At 38.3% G+C, this 21,164-nt stretch overlaps 1 protein-coding gene across 1 annotated transcript in view; it reads right to left on the minus strand.

Annotated features, from left to right (window-relative positions):
* Window positions 1–21,164, minus strand: part of LOC139654757 (uncharacterized) — a 102,669-nt gene that overhangs the window by 56,628 nt on the left and 24,877 nt on the right. Inside the window, 2 exon segments of the mRNA XM_071531916.1 lie at window positions 19,018–19,349; window positions 20,622–20,763. Coding sequence (XP_071388017.1) covers window positions 19,018–19,349; window positions 20,622–20,763 — 474 coding nt within the window.

The raw sequence follows: 21,164 nt of genomic DNA on the forward strand, positions 1-21,164 counted from the left end.
AAAAGTGATAAAAATCTGTGGGCTGTCTTTATTTTGGGGGTCTGGGGTGTGGTGGAGTCGTGTTGTGAAGCGTGACACTATGATGGACTGAACTGTGACTTACTATATGTAGGGCTGCAACTAACGATTATTTTCATTATCGATTAATCTATTGATTATCTTTTCCATGAATCATTTCTATAAAGTGTAAAACATAAGGACAGACGTCATCATGTTCAGAGTCCAAAGTGATTCTTCAGGTTTCTTCCTCAGTCTGAGCAGCAGACAGAAAATAATTCATTTAATAAAGAGATGAAACAGAAAAGCAGCAGATCTGTGTTTGGTGTTTTTACTGATAGATGATTAAAACCATTAATCGATAAAAGTAGAATGGATGAATCTTCTCAGCACTACAGCCAGGCTAAAACATTTTACATTTCTGCTGTAAATCAACATAAATCTGATTCATAAAAAACTGAAACATCATCAGATCTCACTGTGAAGATGAAAAATTAATCTTCATTAATTTAAACATTTGTACCTGACAGTCTGTTTGTTTGAACTAGAAATATACTAAGACAAACTTTTTTTTAAATTAACAGTTTAATTTTTCATCTTCACAGTGAGATCTGATGATGTTTTTGTTTTTTTTACAGCAGAAATGTAAAAAATTTTATCCTGGCTTTCCTGTGGGTGAGAGACAGAGAGAGAGAGAGAGAGAGAGAGAGAAAACAGAGTTTGGTGAAGAGCCCGCTGTAAAAAGTTCAACCTGTCTGTCTGACAGAGAGAGAGACAGGTTGAACTTTTTACAGCGGGATCTTCTGACAACTCTGTTTTCTCTCTCTCTCTCTCTGTCTCTCTCTCTGTCTCTCACCCACAGGAAAGCCAGGATAAAAAAAATTACATTTCTGCTGTAAATCAACATAAATCTGATTAAAAATAACTAAAACATCATCAGATCTCACTGTGAAGATGAAAAATTAAACTTTGTTAATTAAAGATATATTTAACTGTCTGTCAGACTGGTTGAAAGAGAGAGAGAGAGGAGAGAGAGAGAGAGAGAGAGAGAGAGAGAGAAACTTTATTTAAACTTTATTTGTTTCTAGTGTCTGTCTTCTGTCATAACAGCTGTAATTATCACACTGTGTTTCTGAGTAAAGGCTGTTCTGTTTAAATCAGCGGTTTGACCTGTGATATAAATAATGTGATGGATGAAGCTTCACAGCTGCTTGTAGCTCAGTGAGATCAGCAGCTGCTTGTCATGTGACAGGTTGCCGGTTCAAACCCCGGCCGTCTCCCTCTTTAGTGTCTCCATGTTGTCGTCGTTAAACTCAGTCCAGGTGTGTATTAAACTCAGTCTAGATGTGTATTAAAGGTGTGTGTTAAACTCAGTCCAGGTGTGTGTTAAACTCAGTCTAGATGTGTATTAAAGGTGTGTATTAAACTCAGTCCAGATGTGTATTAAAGGTGTGTGTTAAACTCAGTCCAGGTGTGTATTAAAGGTGTGTGTTAAACTCAGTCTAGATGTGTATTAAAGGTGTGTGTTAAACTCATTCCAGGTGTGTGTTAAAGTCACAGACAGCAGCATCATGTAGACAGAGTGTGTTTTATTTACACCACTAAGTGCAGAATCACCACCAACAACCAACAAACACAAAACAGGATACAGGCGATGCTACGACCTTCCTAGAAAATGTATTTACACGTAGAAAACTTTGTGCTGTCGTTTTTTTATTCACTTTTGATTTCATTTGTTTCATTTTTTTTATTTGAAATGAGGGTTTAGGTCTGAAACGGAGGGAAGGAAGGCGGACAGGCAGGGAGGGAGGTGAAGGACAGGCTCTGGGACGGAGAAAGAAGGACAGGACACTGATGTGAGCAGATGCAGAGCCGCTAGGACCGGACACATCACAGACCACCTCCTTAGTTTGAGGCTGGAGGCCGAACAGACCCGGACAGACCGGACAGGGACTCCGTTACAGAGAAACACTGGAGGAGAAAGGCTGGGAAAGTCAGCATGGTGCCGCACCTGGGTTTCACTTTGTAGTCAGGAAGCTGCAGTCCAGGAGTTTCTGTTTTTACTCAGACAAACAACTAAATTCCCCTTCAGATGAAAACAGAAGCATGAAGCTGCTGACTGTCGGCTTTGAGTTCTGCATCAGCTTCATAACTCCAACCGGCTTCATAACTCCAACCGGCTTCATAACTCCAACCTGCTTCATAACTCCAAACGGCTTCATAACTCCAACCGGCTTCATAACTCCAACCTGCTTCATAACTCCAACCTGCTTCATAACTCCAACCTGCTTCATAACTCCAACCTGCTTCATAACTCCAACCGGCTTCATAACTCCAACCGGCTTCATAACTCCAACCTGCTTCATAACTCCAACCTGCTTCATAACTCCAACCGGCTTCATAACTCCAACCGGCTTCATAACTCCAACCGGCTTCATAACTCGGTTAAAGTGAGTGTTCACTGCCCTCCAGTGGTCAGAGAGAGAAACTGCAACACTACACATATAACACTGATAATATTGATATTATTATAATTATTTTATTTAGTGTTATTATAATATGAATACTGGTATTATTAATAGTGATATCAATACTGGTTTTTAATAATTATTTTATTATTAGAGACATGAATAATGTTATTAATGCTGATATTATGAAACCTGAAAGTGATACTGATGATTTAAATAGTGATATTAATAATATTGATAGTAATATTGGTGTTAATATAAATAGCACTGATATTATGTTAATACTGATATTAATAATGATAATATTAACACTATAAGTGCTGATATTAACACTGACATGAATATGGTTTAAATACTGATGTTGTTCATACTGATATTCGTTATATTAAATAATAGTGGTATTAAGTTTTATATTGATAAAAATAAAATGAATACAAATATTAGTACTGACTATATTAATCCTGATAATAATACTAATATTATGATTATTGGTATAGATACAGCTGTTGTTAATGTTGATATCATGACTAATATTATCAACACTGATGTTACAAATAGTGACATTAATGGTGCTCAGTGAGATCAGCAGCTGCTTGTCATGTTACAGGTTGCAGGTTCAAACCCCGGCCGTCTCCCTCTTTAGTGTCTCCATGTTGTCCTCAGCAGTGTGAACACTTGTAGAAATCAGATGGAAATTGTAATAAAAGAAGACATAATTAGCAGCTGAATGGTTGTGAGATACAGCTAGCCAAAGGGATTTGACTTGACTTTGATCAGATGAATTGAGCCCAGCCTGCAGATCAATCACTCAGCTGTTGTGATCGATATTCAGTGATCCATTAGTTCAGCCTGGGACTGAAGTGTTTTGATCGTTCTGTTTCTTCTTCATGTGTCTTTCTGCCGCTTCGGCTCTCATGTCCATCATCAGCCGGCTGTCGCAGGCCATGGAAATATTTATTCACAGATGAAACGATCAATAAAAGTGATAAAAATCTGTGGGCTGTCTTTATTTTGGGGGTCTGGGGTGTGGTGGAGTCGTGTTGTGAAGCGTGACACTATGATGGACTGAACTGTGACTTACTATATGTAGGGCTGCAACTAACGATTATTTTCATTATCGATTAATCTATCGATTATCTTTTCCATTAATCATTTCAATAAAGTGTAAAACATAAGGACAGACGTCATCATGTTCAGAGTCCAAAGTGATTCTTCAGGTTTCTTCCTCAGTCTGAGCAGCAGACAGAAAATAATTCATTTAATAAAGAGATGAAACAGAAAAGCAGCAGATCTGTGTTTGGTGTTTTTACTGATAGATGACTAAAACCATTAATCGATTATCAAAAGTAGAATGGATTAATCTTCTCAGCACTACAGCCAGGCTAAAACATTTTACATTTCTGCTGTAAATCAACATAAATCTGATTCATAAAAAACTGAAACATCATCAGATCTCACTGTGAAGATGAAAAATTAATCTTCATTAATTTAAACATTTGTACCAGTCAGTCTGTTTGTTTGTTTGAAGTAGAAATATACTAAGACAAACTTTTTTTTAAATTAACAGTTTAATTTTTCATCTTCACAGTGAGATCTGATGATGTTTTGTTTTTTTTTTACAGCAGAAATGTAAAAATTTTTATCCTGGCTTTCCTGTGGGTGAGAGACATAGAGGGAGAGTGAGAGAGAGAGAGAGAAAACAGAGTTTGGCGAAGAGCCCGCTGTAAAAAGTTCAACCTGTCTGTCTGACAGAGAGAGAGACAGGTTGAACTTTTTACAGCGGGATCTTCTGACAACTCTGTTTTCTCTCTCTCTCTCTCTCTGTCTCTCTCTCTGTCTCTCACCCACAGGAAAGCCAGGATAAAAAAAATTACATTTCTGCTGTAAATCAACATAAATCTGATTAAAAATAACTAAAACATCATCAGATCTCACTGTGAAGATGAAAAATTAAACTTTGTTAATTAAAGATATATTTAACTGTCTGTCAGACTGGTTGAAAGAGAGAGAGAGAGAGAGAGAGAGAGGGAGAGAGAAACTTTATTTAAACTTTATTTGTTTCTAGTGTCTGTCTTCTGTCATAACAGCTGTAATTATCACACTGTGTTTCTGAGTAAAGGCTGTTCTGTTTAAATCAGCGGTTTGACCTGTGATATAAATAATGTGATGGATGAAGCTTCACAGCTGCTTGTAGCTCAGTGAGATCAGCAGCTGCTTGTCATGTGACAGGTTGCCGGTTCAAACCCCGGCCGTCTCCCTCTTTAGTGTCTCCATGTTGTCGTCGTTAAACTCAGTCAAGGTGTGTGTTAAACTCAGTCTAGATGTGTATTAAAGGTGTGTGTTAAACTCAGTCCAGGTGTGTGTTAAACTCAGTCCAGGTGTGTATTACTCAGTCCAGGTGTGTGTTAAAGTCACAGACAGCAGCATCATGTAGACAGAGTGTGTTTTATTTACACCACTAAGTGCAGAATCACCGCCAACAACCAACAAACACAAAACAGGATACAGGCGACACTACGACCTTCCTAGAAAATGTATTTACACGTAGAAAACTTTGTTCTGTCGTTTTTTTATTCACTTTTGATTTCATTTGTTTCATTTTTTTTTATTTGAAATGAGGGTTTAGGTCTGAAACGGAGGGAAGGAAGGCGGACAGGCAGGGAGGGAGGTGAAGGACAGGCTCTGGGACGGAGAAAGAAGGACAGGACACTGATGTGAGCAGATGCAGAGCCGCTAGGACCGGACACATCACAGACCACCTCCTTAGTTTGAGGCTGGAGGCCGAACAGACCCGGACAGACCGGACAGAGACTCCGTTACAGAGAAACACTGGAGGAGAAAGGCTGGGAAAGTCAGCATGGTGCCGCACCTGGGTTTCACTTTGTAGTCAGGAAGCTGCAGTCCAGGAGTTTCTGTTTTTACTCAGACAAACAACTAAATTCCCCTTCAGATGAAAACAGAAGCATGAAGCTGCTGACTGTCGGCTTTGAGTTCTGCGTCAGCTTCATAACTCCAACCTGCTTCATAACTCCAACCTGCTTCATAACTCCAACCTGCTTCATAACTCCAACCTGCTTCATAACTCCAACCTGCTTCATAACTCCAACCTGCTTCATAACTCCAACCTGCTTCATAACTCCAACCGGCTTCATAACTCCAACCAGCTTCATAACTGGGTTAAAGTGAGTGTTCACTGCCCTCCAGTGGTCAGAGAGAGAAACTGCAACACTACACACATAACACTGATAATATTGATATTATTATAATTATTTTATTTAGTGTTATTATAATATGAATACTGGTATTATTACTAGTGATATCAATACTGGTTTTTAATAATTATTTTATTATTAGAGACATGAATAATGATATTAATGCTGATATTATGAAACCTGAAAGTGATACTGATGATTTAAATAGTGATATTAATAATGTTGATAGTAATATTGGTGTTAATATAAATAGCACTGATATTATGTTAATACTGATATTAATAATGATAATATTAACACTATTAAGTGCTGATATTAACACTGACATGAATATGGTTTAAATACTGATGTTGTTCATACTGGTATTCGTTATATTAAATAATAGTGGTATTAAGTTTTATATTGATAAGTAAAATGAATACAAATATTAGTACTGACTATATTAATCCTGATAATAATACTAATATTATGATTATTGGTATAGATACACCTGTTGTTAATGTTGATATCATGACTAATATTATCAACACTGATGTTACAAATAGTGACATTAATGGTGTTAATATTCATACTAATATTGTTAATACTGACCTCCTGTTACACTGATAGTGAACCTATAGAGATGAAATGTGCTCACTGCCCTCTGCTGTTCAGAGAGAGGAACTACAACACTCTATATAATATTCACACTTTGATTCATACTGATATTAATTATAATATCATTATTATTAGAGACAGGAATACTGGTTTTATTACTGAATTTTTTACACCTTCTATAGCTACTGATACTGTTATAAATACTGATATTCATAATGTTACTAGTAGTATTTTATCAGTATAGATACTGATATTAATAATTATATTATTGTAGAGATGTGACTCTGCATGTTATAAAAACTATTTATATGATTTAGTTATAAATCTTGATATTAGTAATGTTAATGACAGAGAACTACAGCAGTCTTATTGTTAAAACTGACAGTAAAACTAACATGGACACATTCAGAGAGTTCACTGCCCTCTAGCGGCCAGAGAGAGAAACTACAGCTCTGCTATTGTTAACAGTAATACAGATAGAAACACAGAGAGATGACTGACCTCTAGTGGTGGAAGACAGTAACTACAGCTCTGCTATTGTTAACAGTAATACAGATAGAAACACATAGAGATGACTGACCTCTAGTGGTGAAAGACAGTAACTACAGCTCTGCTATTGTTAACAGTAATACAGATAGAAACACAGAGAGATGACTGACCTCTAGTGGTGAAAGACAGTAACTACAGCTCTGCTATTGTTAACAGTAATACAGATAGAAACACATAGAGATGACTGACCTCTAGTGGTGAAAGACAGTAACTACAGCTCTGCTATTGTTAACAGTAATACAGATAGAAACACATAGAGATGACTGACCTCTAGTGGTGAAAGACAGTAACTACAGCTCTGCTATTGTTAACAGTAATACAGATAGAAACACAAGGAGAAATAAATCATGAGTTCTGCCCTCTAGCGGCTAGAGAGAGGAACTGCAACTCTAATCATGTCATTATTTGAACTATTAATAACAATATTAATATCAGTGTTATGATTACCAGTGTTAATATCAGTTTTATAACATCTGTACAGATAATAGTTTTAATAAAATTCGTTCCACTAACAACAATATAATTATTAATTTCAGTATATATAATATATTATTATTGATATCACTATTAATCATTCATGTCAGTGTTATTATCGGTCTTGATAATATTTCTAACTTAAGTATGTATTAATATTTCTAATAATAAATAAATGTTAATATCAATATTAATATCAGTGTTGCATGTGTAGTGTTGCAGTTACTATATATAATATAAAAACGAATATCAGTATAAACAACACCAGTATTTAAATCATATCAGTGTTAATGTCAGCACTTATTTAAGTATTAATATTAACATTATTAATATCAGTATCAATATTATCAGAGCTGCAGTCTCTCTCTCTCACCACTGGAGGGCAGTGAACACTGATCATTTCTGTACGTGTTCCTATTAGTATCAATATAAGTATTAATATCATCTGTATTAAAAGCAATATTACTATTACCACAATTAATATGAATGTTAAAAATTGCAGTAGTAGTGGTAGTAGTAGTGATAGTAGTATTAGTAGTAGTAATTGTAGTATTAGAAGTAGTAGTAGTAGTTGTAGTATTAGTAGTAGTATTAGTAATAGTACTAATAGTAGAAACGGTTGGAGTAGTAGTAATAGTGTGTAGAGTGTTGCAGTTCCTCACTGTGGCCACAGGAGGGAAGTGACGTCATCATAATGTTTCTCTATCAGGATCAATATCTGTGTTAATATCAGTATAATCATTATTAATATACATTTTTATAAACGATGTTGTTGTACTATTGTCGTTATTTCTGATAAAGACAGGGGAAGGGCATGACGTCACCTCTAATACCCCCCACCTCCAAATCCTCCTGTCAGTGAAGCTAGAAACTCTGAGGACAGCTCTTCCTGTTTGGGCCTTCAGCCTTCAAAATAAAAGCACAAGATTTAAACATACAGAAATACTGTTTCTGCACTACAAAATAAAATTGTTATTATTAGAGATATTGCCAATTTTGTTACAATGTTAAAAATGAAGCTGGCCTTTTACATATGGGGTGATACATTTTAATTCCAAATATAATACAAACACATCACTTTTACATCAGCTGCTGACAAGGTTTCCATGCTCTCTGCCCATTAACATCACATCTCAGCAACCAGGGATCACAGAAAATCCAGACTTTCATATTTACCCTCTTGTTTATATCGTTCATGTGCGCTCAACTCGTCACCGAGATTTCCGACAGCACCTGAAGGCAGCGTAACACCCGGAGCGCACATGTTGCTCTGTCAGTTCTGCTGCAGCTAAATAAATGAAGGACTTTGTGGGATTTGGTCTCATCTGCCTCACAGGACTGTTTTCACTTTGTTCAGTCCCACAGAAAAACTCCTGCTGCTTCACATGAGGAGTCCGACCTGAACACACAGCAAGAGGAGACATGTAGCATGGAGAGAGAAACAGGAGGAGGAGACGTGTGGCATGGAGAGAGAAACAGGAGGAGGAGACGTGTGGCATGGAGAGAGAAACAGGAGGAGGAGACGTGTGGCATGGAGAGAGAAACAGGAGGAGGAGACGTGTGGCATGGAGAGAGAAACAGGAGGAGGAGATGCAGCGGGTCGTGGGTTCAGACCTCAAGGCTTTCTGTGTTTTCATCTTCAGAAATGTGAACAGTTATGAGCTGATGAATGTAAAGTCCAAGCAGTGAGGTCGATGCTCAGAGAGGCAGAGCTTCACCTTCATCATCATCAGTTTGAACTGTGAACTTTATTTAAACTTTATTTGTTTCTAGTGTCTGTCTTCTGTCATAACAGCTGTAATTATCACACTGTGTTTCTGAGTAAAGGCTGTTCTGTTATCATCAGCGGTTTGACCTGTGATATAAATAATGTGATGGATGAAGCTTCACAGCTGCTTGTAGCTCAGTGAGATCAGCAGCTGCTTGTCATGTGACAGGTTGCCGGTTCAAACCCCGGCCGTCTCCCTCTTTAGTGTCTCCATGTTGTCCTCAGCAGTGTGAACACTTGTAGAAATCAGATGGAAATTGTAATAAAGGAAGACATAATTAGCAGTTGAATGGTTGTGAGATACAGCTAGCAAAAGGGATTTGACTTGACTTTGATCAGATTAATTGAGCCCAGCCTGCAGATCAATCACTCAGCTGTTGTGATCGATATTCAGTGATCCATTAGTTCAGCCTGGGACTGAAGTGTTTTGATCGTTCTGTTTCTTCTTCATGTGTCTTTCTGCCGCTTCGGCTCTCATGTCCGTCAGCAGCCGGCTGTCGCAGGCCATGGAAATATTTATTCACAGATGAAACGATCAATAAAAGTGATAAAAATCTGTGGGCTGTCTTTATTTTGGGGGTCTGGGGTGTGGTGGAGTCGTGTTGTGAAGCGTGACACTATGATGGACTGAACTGTGACTTACTGTATGTAGGGCTGCAACTAACGATTATTTTCATTATCGATTAATCTATCGATTATCTTTTCCATTAATCATTTCTATAAAGTGTAAAACATAAGGACAGACGTCATCATGTTCAGAGTCCAAAGTGATTCTTCAGGTTTCTTCCTCAGTCTGAGCAGCAGACAGAAAATAATTCATTTAATAAAGAGATGAAACAGAAAAGCAGCAGATCTGTGTTTGGTGTTTTTACTGATAGATGATTAAAACCATTAATCGATTATCAAAAGTAGAATGGATGAATCTTCTCAGCACTACAGCCAGGCTAAAACATTTTACATTTCTGCTGGAAATCAACACAAATCTGATTCATAAAAAACTGAAACATCATCAGATCTCACTGTGAAGATGAAAAATTAATCTTCATTAATTTAAACGTTTGTACCTGACAGTCTGTTTGTTTGAAGTAGAAATATACTAAGACAAACTTTTTTTAAATTAACAAAGTTTAATTTTTCATCTTCACAGTGAGATCTGATGATGTTTTTTGTTTTTTTTACAGCAGAAATGTAAAATTTTTTATCCTGGCTTTCCTGTGGGTGAGAGACAGAGAGGGAGAGTGAGAGAGAGAGAGAGAAAACAGAGTTTGGTGAAGAGCCCGCTGTAAAAAGTTCAACCTGTCTGTCTGACAGAGAGAGAGACAGGTTGAACTTTTTACAGCGGGATCTTCTGACAACTCTGTTTTCTCTCTCTCTCTCTCTGTCTCTCTCTCTGTCTCTCACCCACAGGAAAGCCAGGATAAAAAAAATTACATTTCTGCTGTAAATCAACATAAATCTGATTAAAAATAACTAAAACATCATCAGATCTCACTGTGAAGATGAAAAATTAAACTTTGTTAATTAAAGATTTATTTAACTGTCTGTCAGACTGGTTGAAAGAGAGAGAGAGAGAGAGAGAGAGAGAGAGGGAGAGAGAAACTTTATTTAAACTTTATTTGTTTCTAGTGTCTGTCTTCTGTCATAACAGCTGTAATTATCACTCTGTGTTTCTGAGTAAAGGCTGTTCTGTTTAAATCAGCGGTTTGACCTGTGATATAAATAATGTGATGGATGAAGCTTCTCAGCTGCTTGTAGCTCAGTGAGATCAGCAGCTGCTTGTCATGTGACAGGTTGCCGGTTCAAACCCCGGCCGTCTCCCTCTTTAGTGTCTCCCTGTTGTCGTCGTTAAACTCAGTCCAGGTGTGTATTAAACTCAGTCTAGATGTGTATTAAAGGTGTGTGTTAAACTCAGTCCAGGTGTGTGTTAAACTCAGTCCAGGTGTGTATTAAAGGTGTGTGTTAAACTCAGTCCAGGTGTGTGTTAAACTCAGTCCAGGTGTGTATTAAAGGTGTGTGTTAAACTCAGTCCAGGTGTGTGTTAAACTCAGTCCAGGTGTGTATTAAAGGTGTGTGTTAAACTCAGTCCAGGTGTGTGTTAAACTCAGTCTAGATGTGTATTAAAGGTGTGTGTTAAACTCAGTCCAGGTGTGTGTTAAAGGTGTGTGTTAAACTCAGTCCAGGTGTGTATTAAAGGTGTGTGTTAAAGTCACAGACAGCAGCATCATGTAGACAGAGTGTGTTTTATTTACACCACTAAGTGCAGAATCACCGCCAACAACCAACAAACACAAAACAGGATACAGGCGACACTACGACCTTCCTAGAAAATGTATTTACACGTAGAAAACTTTGTGCTGTCGTTTTTTTATTCACTTTTGATTTCATTTGTTTCATTTTTTTTTATTTGAAATGAGGGTTTAGGTCTGAAACGGAGGGAAGGAAGGCGGACAGGCAGGGAGGGAGGTGAAGGACAGGCTCTGGGATGGAGAAAGAAGGACAGGACACTGATGTGAGCAGATGCAGAGCCGCTAGGACCGGACACATCACAGACCACCTCCTTAGTTTGAGGCTGGAGGCCGAACAGACCCGGACAGACCGGACAGGGACTCCGTTACAGAGAAACACTGGAGGAGAAAGGCTGGGAAAGTCAGCATGGTGCCGCACCTGGGTTTCACTTTGTAGTCAGGAAGCTGCAGTCCAGGAGTTTCTGTTTTTACTCAGACAAACAACTAAATTCCCCTTCAGATGAAAACAGAAGCATGAAGCTGCTGACTGTCGGCTTTGAGTTCTGCGTCAGCTTCATAACTCCAACCGGCTTCATAACTCCAACCTGCTTCATAACTCCAACCGGCTTCATAACTCCAACCGGCTTCATAACTCCAACCTGCTTCATAACTCCAACCTGCTTCATAACTCCAACCTGCTTCATAACTCCAACCGGCTTCATAACTCCAACCGGCTTCATAACTCCAACCGGCTTCATAACTCCAACCTGCTTCATAACTCCAACCTGCTTCATAACTCCAACCGGCTTCATAACTCCAACCTGCTTCATAACTCCAACCAGCTTCATAACTGGGTTAAAGTGAGTGTTCACTGCCCTCCAGTGGTCAGAGAGAGAAACTGCAACACTACACACATAACACTGATAATATTGATATTATTATAATTATTTTATTTAGTGTTATTATAATATGAATACTGGTATTATTACTAGTGATATCAATACTGGTATTTAATAATGATTTTATTATTAGAGACATGAATAATGATATTAATGCTGATATTATGAAACCTGAAAGTGATACTGATGATTTAAATAGTGATATTAATAATGTTGATAGTAATATTGGTGTTAATATAAATAGCACTGATATTATGTTAATACTGATATTAATAATGATAATATTAACACTATTAAGTGCTGATATTAACACTGACATGAATATGGTTTAAATACTGATGTTGTTCATACTGATATTCGTTATATTAAATAATAGTGGTATTAAGTTTTATATTGATAAAAGTAAAATGAATACAAATATTAGTACTGACTATATTAATCCTGATAATAATACTAATATTATGATTATTGGTGTAGATACAGCTGTTGTTAATGTTGATATCATGACTAATATTATCAACACTGATGTTACAAATAGTGACATTAATGGTGTTAATATTCATACTAATATTGTTAATACTGACCTCCTGTTACACTGATAGTGAACCTATAGAGATGAAATGTGCTCACTGCCCTCTGCTGTTCAGAGAGAGGAACTACAATACTCTATATAATATTCACACTTTGATTCATACTGACATTAATGATATTATCATTATTATTAGAGACAGGAATACTGGTTTTATTACTGACTTTTTTAACACCTTCTATAGCTACTGATACTGTTATAAATACTGATATTCATAATGTTACTAGTAGTATTGTATCAGTATAGATACTGATATTAATAATTATATTATTGTAGAGATGTGACTCTGCATGTTATAAAAACTATTTATATGATTTAGTTATAAATCTTGATATTAGTAATGTTAATGACAGAGAACTACAGCAGTCTTATTGTTAAAACTGACAGTAAAACTAACATGGACACATTCAGAGAGTTCACTGCCCTCTAGCGGCCAGAGAGAGAAACTACAGCTCTGCTATTGTTAACAGTAATACAGATAGAAACACATAGAGATGACTGACCTCTAGTGGTGAAAGACAGTAACTACAGCTCTGCTATTGTTAACAGTAATACAGATAGAAACACATAGAGAAATAAATCATCACTTTTCCCTCTAGCGGCCAGAGAGAGGAACTTCAACTCTAATCATGTCATTATTTGAACTATTAATAACAACTAGTCCAGACCCGGGGATGCGCGCGCCACAACTCCGCCCAGACTTGCCAAAATGTGCATAAACAGCGTAAATTTGGGAAAATGGAAAAATCAGCTTCATCAGTCTCTGCCTATGCCAATGCTCAATGCCCATGTGCAGTTTCAGATTGATTGGCTGATCCACTGAGGAGCAAAATGGATGCAGACAGACAGACAGACAGAGTTTAGTTTTCCTCATTTTATAGTAGGATATTAATATCAGTGTTATGATTACCAGTGTTAATGTCAGTATTTATAACATCTGTACAGAATAACAGAAAATTCATTCCACTAACAATATAATTATTAATATCATTATATATATTATATTATTATTGATGTCAGTATTAATGAAACAAACAAAAGGAAATCAGTATTGAAAACAGTATTTATGTCAGTGTTAATATCAGTCTTGACAATATTTCTAACTTGTGTTGTATTCATATTTCTGATATTAATATCAGTGTTGTATGTGTAGTGTTGCAGTTACTATATATCATATAAAAATGCACATCAGTATGAACATCAATATTTAAATCTTGGCAGTGTTAATATCAGCACTTATTTCAGTATTAATATGATCATTATTAATATCAGTATCAATATTATCTGTGCTGCAGTTACTCTCTCTCACCACTGGAGGGCAGTTTTTGGCATCTGCCATTGCGTAATGGCAATAACAACAGCAACAAACAAACAACAACAAACAGCAACAAAATACATGTCAGGAACGAAGTAAAGTACAAATTTTCATAGTAGATGACTATTTTTATATTTTGCATAGTAACATTGTGTGTGTGTGTGTGTGTGTGTGTGTGTGTGTGTGTGAGAGAGAGAGAGAGAGCAAGAGAGAGAGGCATCTTACTATCTGAATAATGCGCCCTTTAAATAGCAGGAAAATACTGCACCAGACTTTAGACCAGGTTTTTGTTGGTCAATGGTGCAATCGCTTTCCGCTGCCTCAAGATAGCAATGCGTCAACAATGCGCCTGACCGCACCTCATTTTAAGACCAACACGCCCATGGGTGCAAAGATGAGAAAAGTACATTTGCTATTTAAACAACATGGGTGCTGGGCGTGAAAATGACAACTGCGTTGGTCGGAAACTAGCAATGACACTTGCACTGCGCTTTGCGCCGGGTGTAAGGGCCCTATGTCCCTATCGGAGTATTATAGGAATATTATAGGACTGTAGTGATTTGTCATTAGGGCACCGTCACAGAAATAAAAAAAGAAATGGCTTGACATGAAATTAGATGCAAAAAGCAAGACGACCCATGACTGCAACAGGAGGGCCAGGAGGAATTCTCTGTTACACAGACAGATGAAAGAGGTGACATAGGGAGCTGTGTGATAGTACAGTCTTTACACCTGATGGTGTTGCTTTAAGTTTGACCCCGCCCAGCGATGATGCTTCGGTGTGGATGTTCCGGGGTACACCTGAGAGGGTGTGTGTATGTTTTTGGAAGCCTCTTGTTCTGCTCAATAAAAGGGCTATATGCTGCATGATGATACAGTCTCCCTCATCAGTATTTATCTAAGGCCAGTATAAGAGCACAACAAAAGAATAGGCCTACCTGCCATAACAGTGTCAGGTGTTCAGCGATGTCACCCTGGACAGCAACTTGCACCTCAACCTGGTAAGACCTAAATTCAGATTCACTTGCACTTCCCCACATCAAAGTTATCAACTGGAGTAAAATAGCCTATAAATCAGATTTATCTCCCTCTATAATGTATTTCCCCCAATACAACCTTGCCTTTGTCTCATCTGAGTGTTTGTCAAATAACCTGGCAATTATTGTTTTTTGTTTTGTCTTTGTATTGAGCACACATATAGGCTACTATGTAACCCACATGGATACTTATGAGATTTTATGCGGCTCTGGTAAAATAAATTACACACTACCTTCTTTTGAAAAAGCCATCAGTGCTCCCTTGCTATTTTTCCTGTTGCTGTAACCACTGTACTGGTTAATCTCAATATATTACATTACAGTGTCATTTATATATTCAAACTCAAAATTTCTTCAAAGTGACAGAGATACAATCCATTAGTCAACAACAATGTTTTTTTTTGCTTTGGAGAAGGGCAGGTTGATTGTGCGTGACTCGTACGACAGGTCTGGACCACTCGTACATTTTGTTCGTACCTAAGAGAAAATTGTAAATACGAGAAAATTGATGAATGCGGCAAGTTCAAATCTGTTCGTACGAGTGGTTCTTGCATGAGGCCCAATGTCCGGAGTTCACATGTGAAAACAGCTAGAGACAGCTAGCGGAGCTCTGACAGCCTTCGAATCGGATCACCTGTGAGGTAAGTTTCCAATGAAATTCAGCTTATTTTCTATGTATTAATATGAGTATATGATAGTATTCGATCAGCGTCATCATGGTCGCCGCGGCCATATTGTTGACTGGCAGAAAGTTTCGCCTGTTTCTCCTAACTATCCACACATCTCTCCTGTGCTGGTTTAGATCCTCAATCTCTTTCCCTTCACATCTGCAGACAGCAGGGAGGCATACAAACAAACCCCGGGGGTTTTATTGCTGTCATTACTACAGCCGTGTATAACGCAGGACGCCATCGCTATTTTGTAATACATCCTAATGGAACAGAAGCGGTAATAGACAATAGAGATAACGCTAATGGTGGCTAGCTTCCTATTAGCGCTGCTGTCACCTAGGCTGTCACTAGTTGACAGCTGCAGCACTATGTCAACAATATGGCCGTGGCGACCGTGATGACGATGATCGAATACCCCAAAATGTTAAAGGATTGCTAATATGATTTGTTGATAGCACAATCATTGCATTCTCCATTCAATTTTCAACAGGTGAAAACACCATTGAGGAACCGGCTCAAGGATGACCACCTTGACGTGTGCTGCAGGGTGGCCACTGACGGACCAAAAGCTGATGACATTGGGTGCATCCCCAAGTCTCTTATTTGATATTGCCTCGCTCCTCGCTTGAACCGGAAGTCGTTCTGGTCCGCCATTTTGAAGGTCGTCCCAAAGCTCTTATTTCTGCTCCGAGGAGCGAGGAGGGAGGAGGATCTCTGAGGAGCTATGAGCGAGGAGACACGAGAGCAGCCTTCCTGGAAGACTTTCAGCTGAACGCCATGACGTCAAATTACTCCGCCCCTACATCTGGCAAATTTGAACGAGATGGCAGAGAAACAGTACGAGTGTAAATGCCCGTTATTTTATGCTTTTTGATAAATAACGTTAATGCAAGAACATGGGGAACCTAAACTACATTTATTTCATCCACAACCCGTTTTGTCATGCAGAAACGGACGTCGCTTCACATGACGCTTCAGAGGAAAGGACGTCTCATTTCTCTAAAAACATATTTCCTCGTTTCCTCTCTCCTCGCATGGTTTCCTTGCGTCTCTCCATGCGTCCTCGGTGGGAGGGACTAAGACGCAAGGAAAAGACGCAAGTGAGGGAAACGTGGAAGCAATTTAAGAGACTTGGGATGCACCCACTGACTACCGTGGCCTTGTCAGATCCTTTTATCTAGTCAGTAAAAAGAGGAGGGTGAAATGCTATGAAGCAGGATGTGACCTCTGCAATTGACTGCCTTGACTGATTTCTCATTTATTTTGGCTAATTTTCAGTCACTGTGAATGGCACTAGCTGACAAAAAAAAAAAAAAATTGTATCGCATTGAGGGTAAATTGTTACTCTGCTAAATTCCAGTTAGTAGTATTACTAAAGCCAGGGGTACTGCTAGAAATACTGGCAAGCTCCTGACAATCTGTCACACTGAATATGTATGTTACGGCCCCCTAAACATCGTAAGGTTCGACTGGAGACTGGAACATATGGAAGGACGCCAAGACCACTGAGTAACGAAAAAAATCAAGGCTTTTTTATTTTAAAAGGAAAAAAAAACACATACTCAAATTGAGAAAAAAAACAAGACTAACAAAAGGGGTTGGAGATCCCGGCCAAACAGAACAAAAGATGGGGAAGCCACGCAATGGGCCGTGCGAACCCAGCTCTCCCCCACTAAACTACCAAGAGAGAGAGTAACCTAAACTGTACCAAAACAACACCCGATAACTGAACTACCGGTGATCTCCAGCCCAAACTAAAATAACAAACTCACCAAACCAAGAACATGCTATAAAAAGAAGTAAAGGAAAAAACAAGGCAGGGGAAAAACCCCAAACGGCAAAGCTGCAGGCTGTCGGGCGAATGGCCGCCACTGCTTCTCAGGTCCCCCTTTTACTCTGCAAGTTACTTGGCTTCAGGTGTTCCAGCTAAATTAGAGAACAGGTAGAGGAGAGAGCACCAGAGAGAGAGAGAGAGAGAGACAAGGAGAGAACAAAACACACCCACAAGCACTGTGCAATAATGCACATGCAAGGCCACACGTAACAATGTATATAAACAGTTAATCATCCATTTTACTCAGCTTTAGCTAGAATACTCAGTGTATGTTAGTTTGCAATAATACAACATTGCCTAGCCTACATGCTGTCTATCAAGACATCAACCAAAACCATTTACCATACTACTCCTGTATCTATATAGGCAGAAATAGAAAATTGTCAACATAGCGCTTCTTTAGTTTCAGAGTAGAAACAGAATGCAGAGCCATAAAACTAGAAAACCAGCCAACCTGCATCATGCTGTAGCCTGTACAATCCACTAGAGGGAAGCGTCATTCCACACAAAAACCTCATCCTTAACGGATCCCAAATAGTAAATAATGATTGTTGTGAATACAAGCCTCCACCACACCGCCAGCCTGCTGCGCAGTCTGATTACATAAATTACAAAACTAACCCATGAAGTTACTCCTTGCTACAAAAAAGTAATGTGATTACTGTAATGCGTTACCCCAACACTGCTACTACTACACATCAAAGTAACACTGATAAATGAAATAAAATGTAACTATATTTCACTCAAAAAAATAATTCACTATGAGAATAAAAAAGGTAAAAACAAATTATATAAAAGCCTGCCTGGAAAAATGTGTTTTCTGATCTGATCTACAGTTGAATGTGACTCCTCAGACAGGACCTTCCAAAGCCCAGAAGCCTCGATGGTAAAAACGCCATGTGACCTTTGACCTTTAGCCCAGACTTAAGAGTGTCCAGAAAGACACTGAGGTCTCTCCCCGGTCCGGTGAGGAGGGACACAAAGGTGACCCTACTCTGTTTTTGGCTTCTGAGAAGGATGTAGTAACTGTTCTGTTTACTTTCTTAGATTTATTCATACCTTCATCAATTAATTTCTCATTATACGACCCTCTTGGATGAACTGTTCTTTCATTTCATTGGCTTTAAGTTTTAAATCTTAATTTAATAATGAATAATAATTTCAGTGTTTGAAAACACAACTACTGTACATATAAAACATAAAAAATAAGGTTAAGCTTTTCCATAGTGTCAGGCCTTGTATCAAAAGGTCAGTAAATCACTTTCGGAGTGAAAATCCACTGACTCAACATGTGCTTTAAAGGCAAAGCTTCTTAAAGACTTAAAGATGTGTTGATCTACGACTCTGTCTCTGTTACCACGCTTCAACATCGACCTCAGTACAGTTCAGTTCTCATTTCTGCTTCAGGTGAAGTTCAGCTCTTCGGAAAGGAAAGGGTCCAGCTCATAGAAGACTTCGATCATAATTAAACTGGCTGCTTCTCCTTTCCTTCGCACCATGTCAATCAATTCTCGTGCTTTGTCTCGCCTGCCTTTTATTCTGGCCGACTCCATTTCTTCATCATTTATTACCATCTGCCGCAGAAGTTTATCCAGCAAATGGTTTAGAACAGTTTCAGACACTCGATTGATAAACTCTGGTCGAGCTGAGCGCAGCCTCTCCTCTGCTGAGGGACTCGGAGCCCCTGGTAGATTTTCCCTAGCTGGACAAGGACCTGGAAGGTAAATTGGAAAAAGACTTCTATTCAACAACCAGCAGTCACATTGTAACAGAAACCTCTTAGAAATTAGAAGAATTTGAACAGGACCAAATTAAAATATACACTAGTATGTTAGATATAATACAATAATATAATACACCAAGGCCCTGATGTAAAATTGCAGGACTTTTCTATGACTAAAATAACTAAACTGGAGTGCTTCCATGGCCTAAAATGTCCTTCCTTCCTGGTTTGTTTATGCTTTTTTTTCCTAAAGGGATGAACAGTCCGCTTTCAACTTGGCTTAATTCCTATATATCTGATAGAATGCACTGTTTCACACAACAACATTATCTCAGAACGCTCTGAAGTTAACTTTGGCGTACCACAAGGTTCTGTGCTAGGACCTTTGCTTTTCTCTATTTACATGCTTAGCATCCGTAGCATGGTATTAAATTTCATCGTTAGGCCCATTAAACCTAATGACCGTTCACAACTCCCCTCCTACAACTCGTACGCCTATCTGCTGTCAAAAAATGGTTGTAATCTAACTTCCTGCAACTAAATGCCAACAAAACTGAGATGCTAGTTGTTGGCCCAGAAACACAACAGCCTCTTGTTGTGGACTTCACTTTAAATTTTGGGGACTGCTTAATTACCACTCAGCCATCCCGGTGGGGGATCCCTCTTTGACTTGGCCCACCTAAGGTTTTGTCCATTTTCTTTCCTAACAAGGTTTTTTTTTCTTGAAAGTTTTTCCTTGTATGCATTGATGGTCTAAGGCTGGAGGTGCCAGGTCAGTTATGATATGTAGAATAGGTAAACTGTTATGTCTAAATGTGTAAAATCTGCTTTTGTGTGTCTTGTGCTCTTCCTGAAGTTTGTCTTATATAATTCTGTTCTATGGTTGATTGTCGATCAGTTAGATATAGTTAGGCTCATTCTCTGTAAAGTCCTTTGAGACAGGCTCGTGATAAAGGGCTATAGAAATAAATAAACTTGAACTTGCAAGACTATTGGGCTGGCAACCATCTTATGCAATGAATGTATCAAACAAGTTGGAAAATACATTCTGCTATATTCCTGTAGTCACCCATTTGTAAAAATCCCTACAATTGTCTGACTTCTTCAGAAAACCTGCAGGCAACATGGTGAAAAACTGTTAAAAATGTGGATTGTGAACTGAATGCAGCCAGACTGAAAAATGATCTAATACAGAGCATGAACTACCATCAACTTCTCTATTCTAACAGACTGAGTGATGCTGTAGGAGGATTAAGTCTTTACCAGTCAGATTAAGCTTATGTTTCCAGACTTGTCTCCTCTCTTTATCTCGGACCGTCAGAGTCACTTCCTCTGTGCTCATATTCAGGCCAATCTCAAATGTTGGGTGGAAATTTGGTCCAAAATTTGGATAAAATGGCGCATCCTGAAAACCAAGAGAAATTTGTTTTTTTCAAAAATATGTTGATGTAATAATAATGTTTGTGTTTTACATTTAAAACTGAATCTATACTGAACAAAAATATAAACGCAACACTTTTGGTTTTGCTCCCATTTTTCATGAGTTGAAATAAAAGATCTAAGACTTTTTCTATGCACACAAAAGGCTTATCTCTCTCAAATTTTGTTCACAAATTTGTTTAAATCCGTGTTAGTGAGCACTTCTCCTTTGCCAAGATAATCCATCCACCTGACAGGTGTGGCATATCAAGATGCTGATTAAACAGCATGATTATTGCACAGGTGTGCCTTGGGCTGCTCACAATAAAATGCCACTCTAAAATGTGCAGTTTTATCTTGAAAAAAGACATTTATTAGGCACTGAAC

Source organism: Centroberyx affinis, unplaced genomic scaffold (assembly GCF_046629955.1).
Source record: "Centroberyx affinis isolate AG114_WGS23_722 - 3 ecotype Tasmania unplaced genomic scaffold, CSIRO-AGI_Caff_v1 ptg000147l_1, whole genome shotgun sequence".
Classification (NCBI taxonomy): Eukaryota; Metazoa; Chordata; class Actinopteri; order Beryciformes; family Berycidae; genus Centroberyx; species Centroberyx affinis.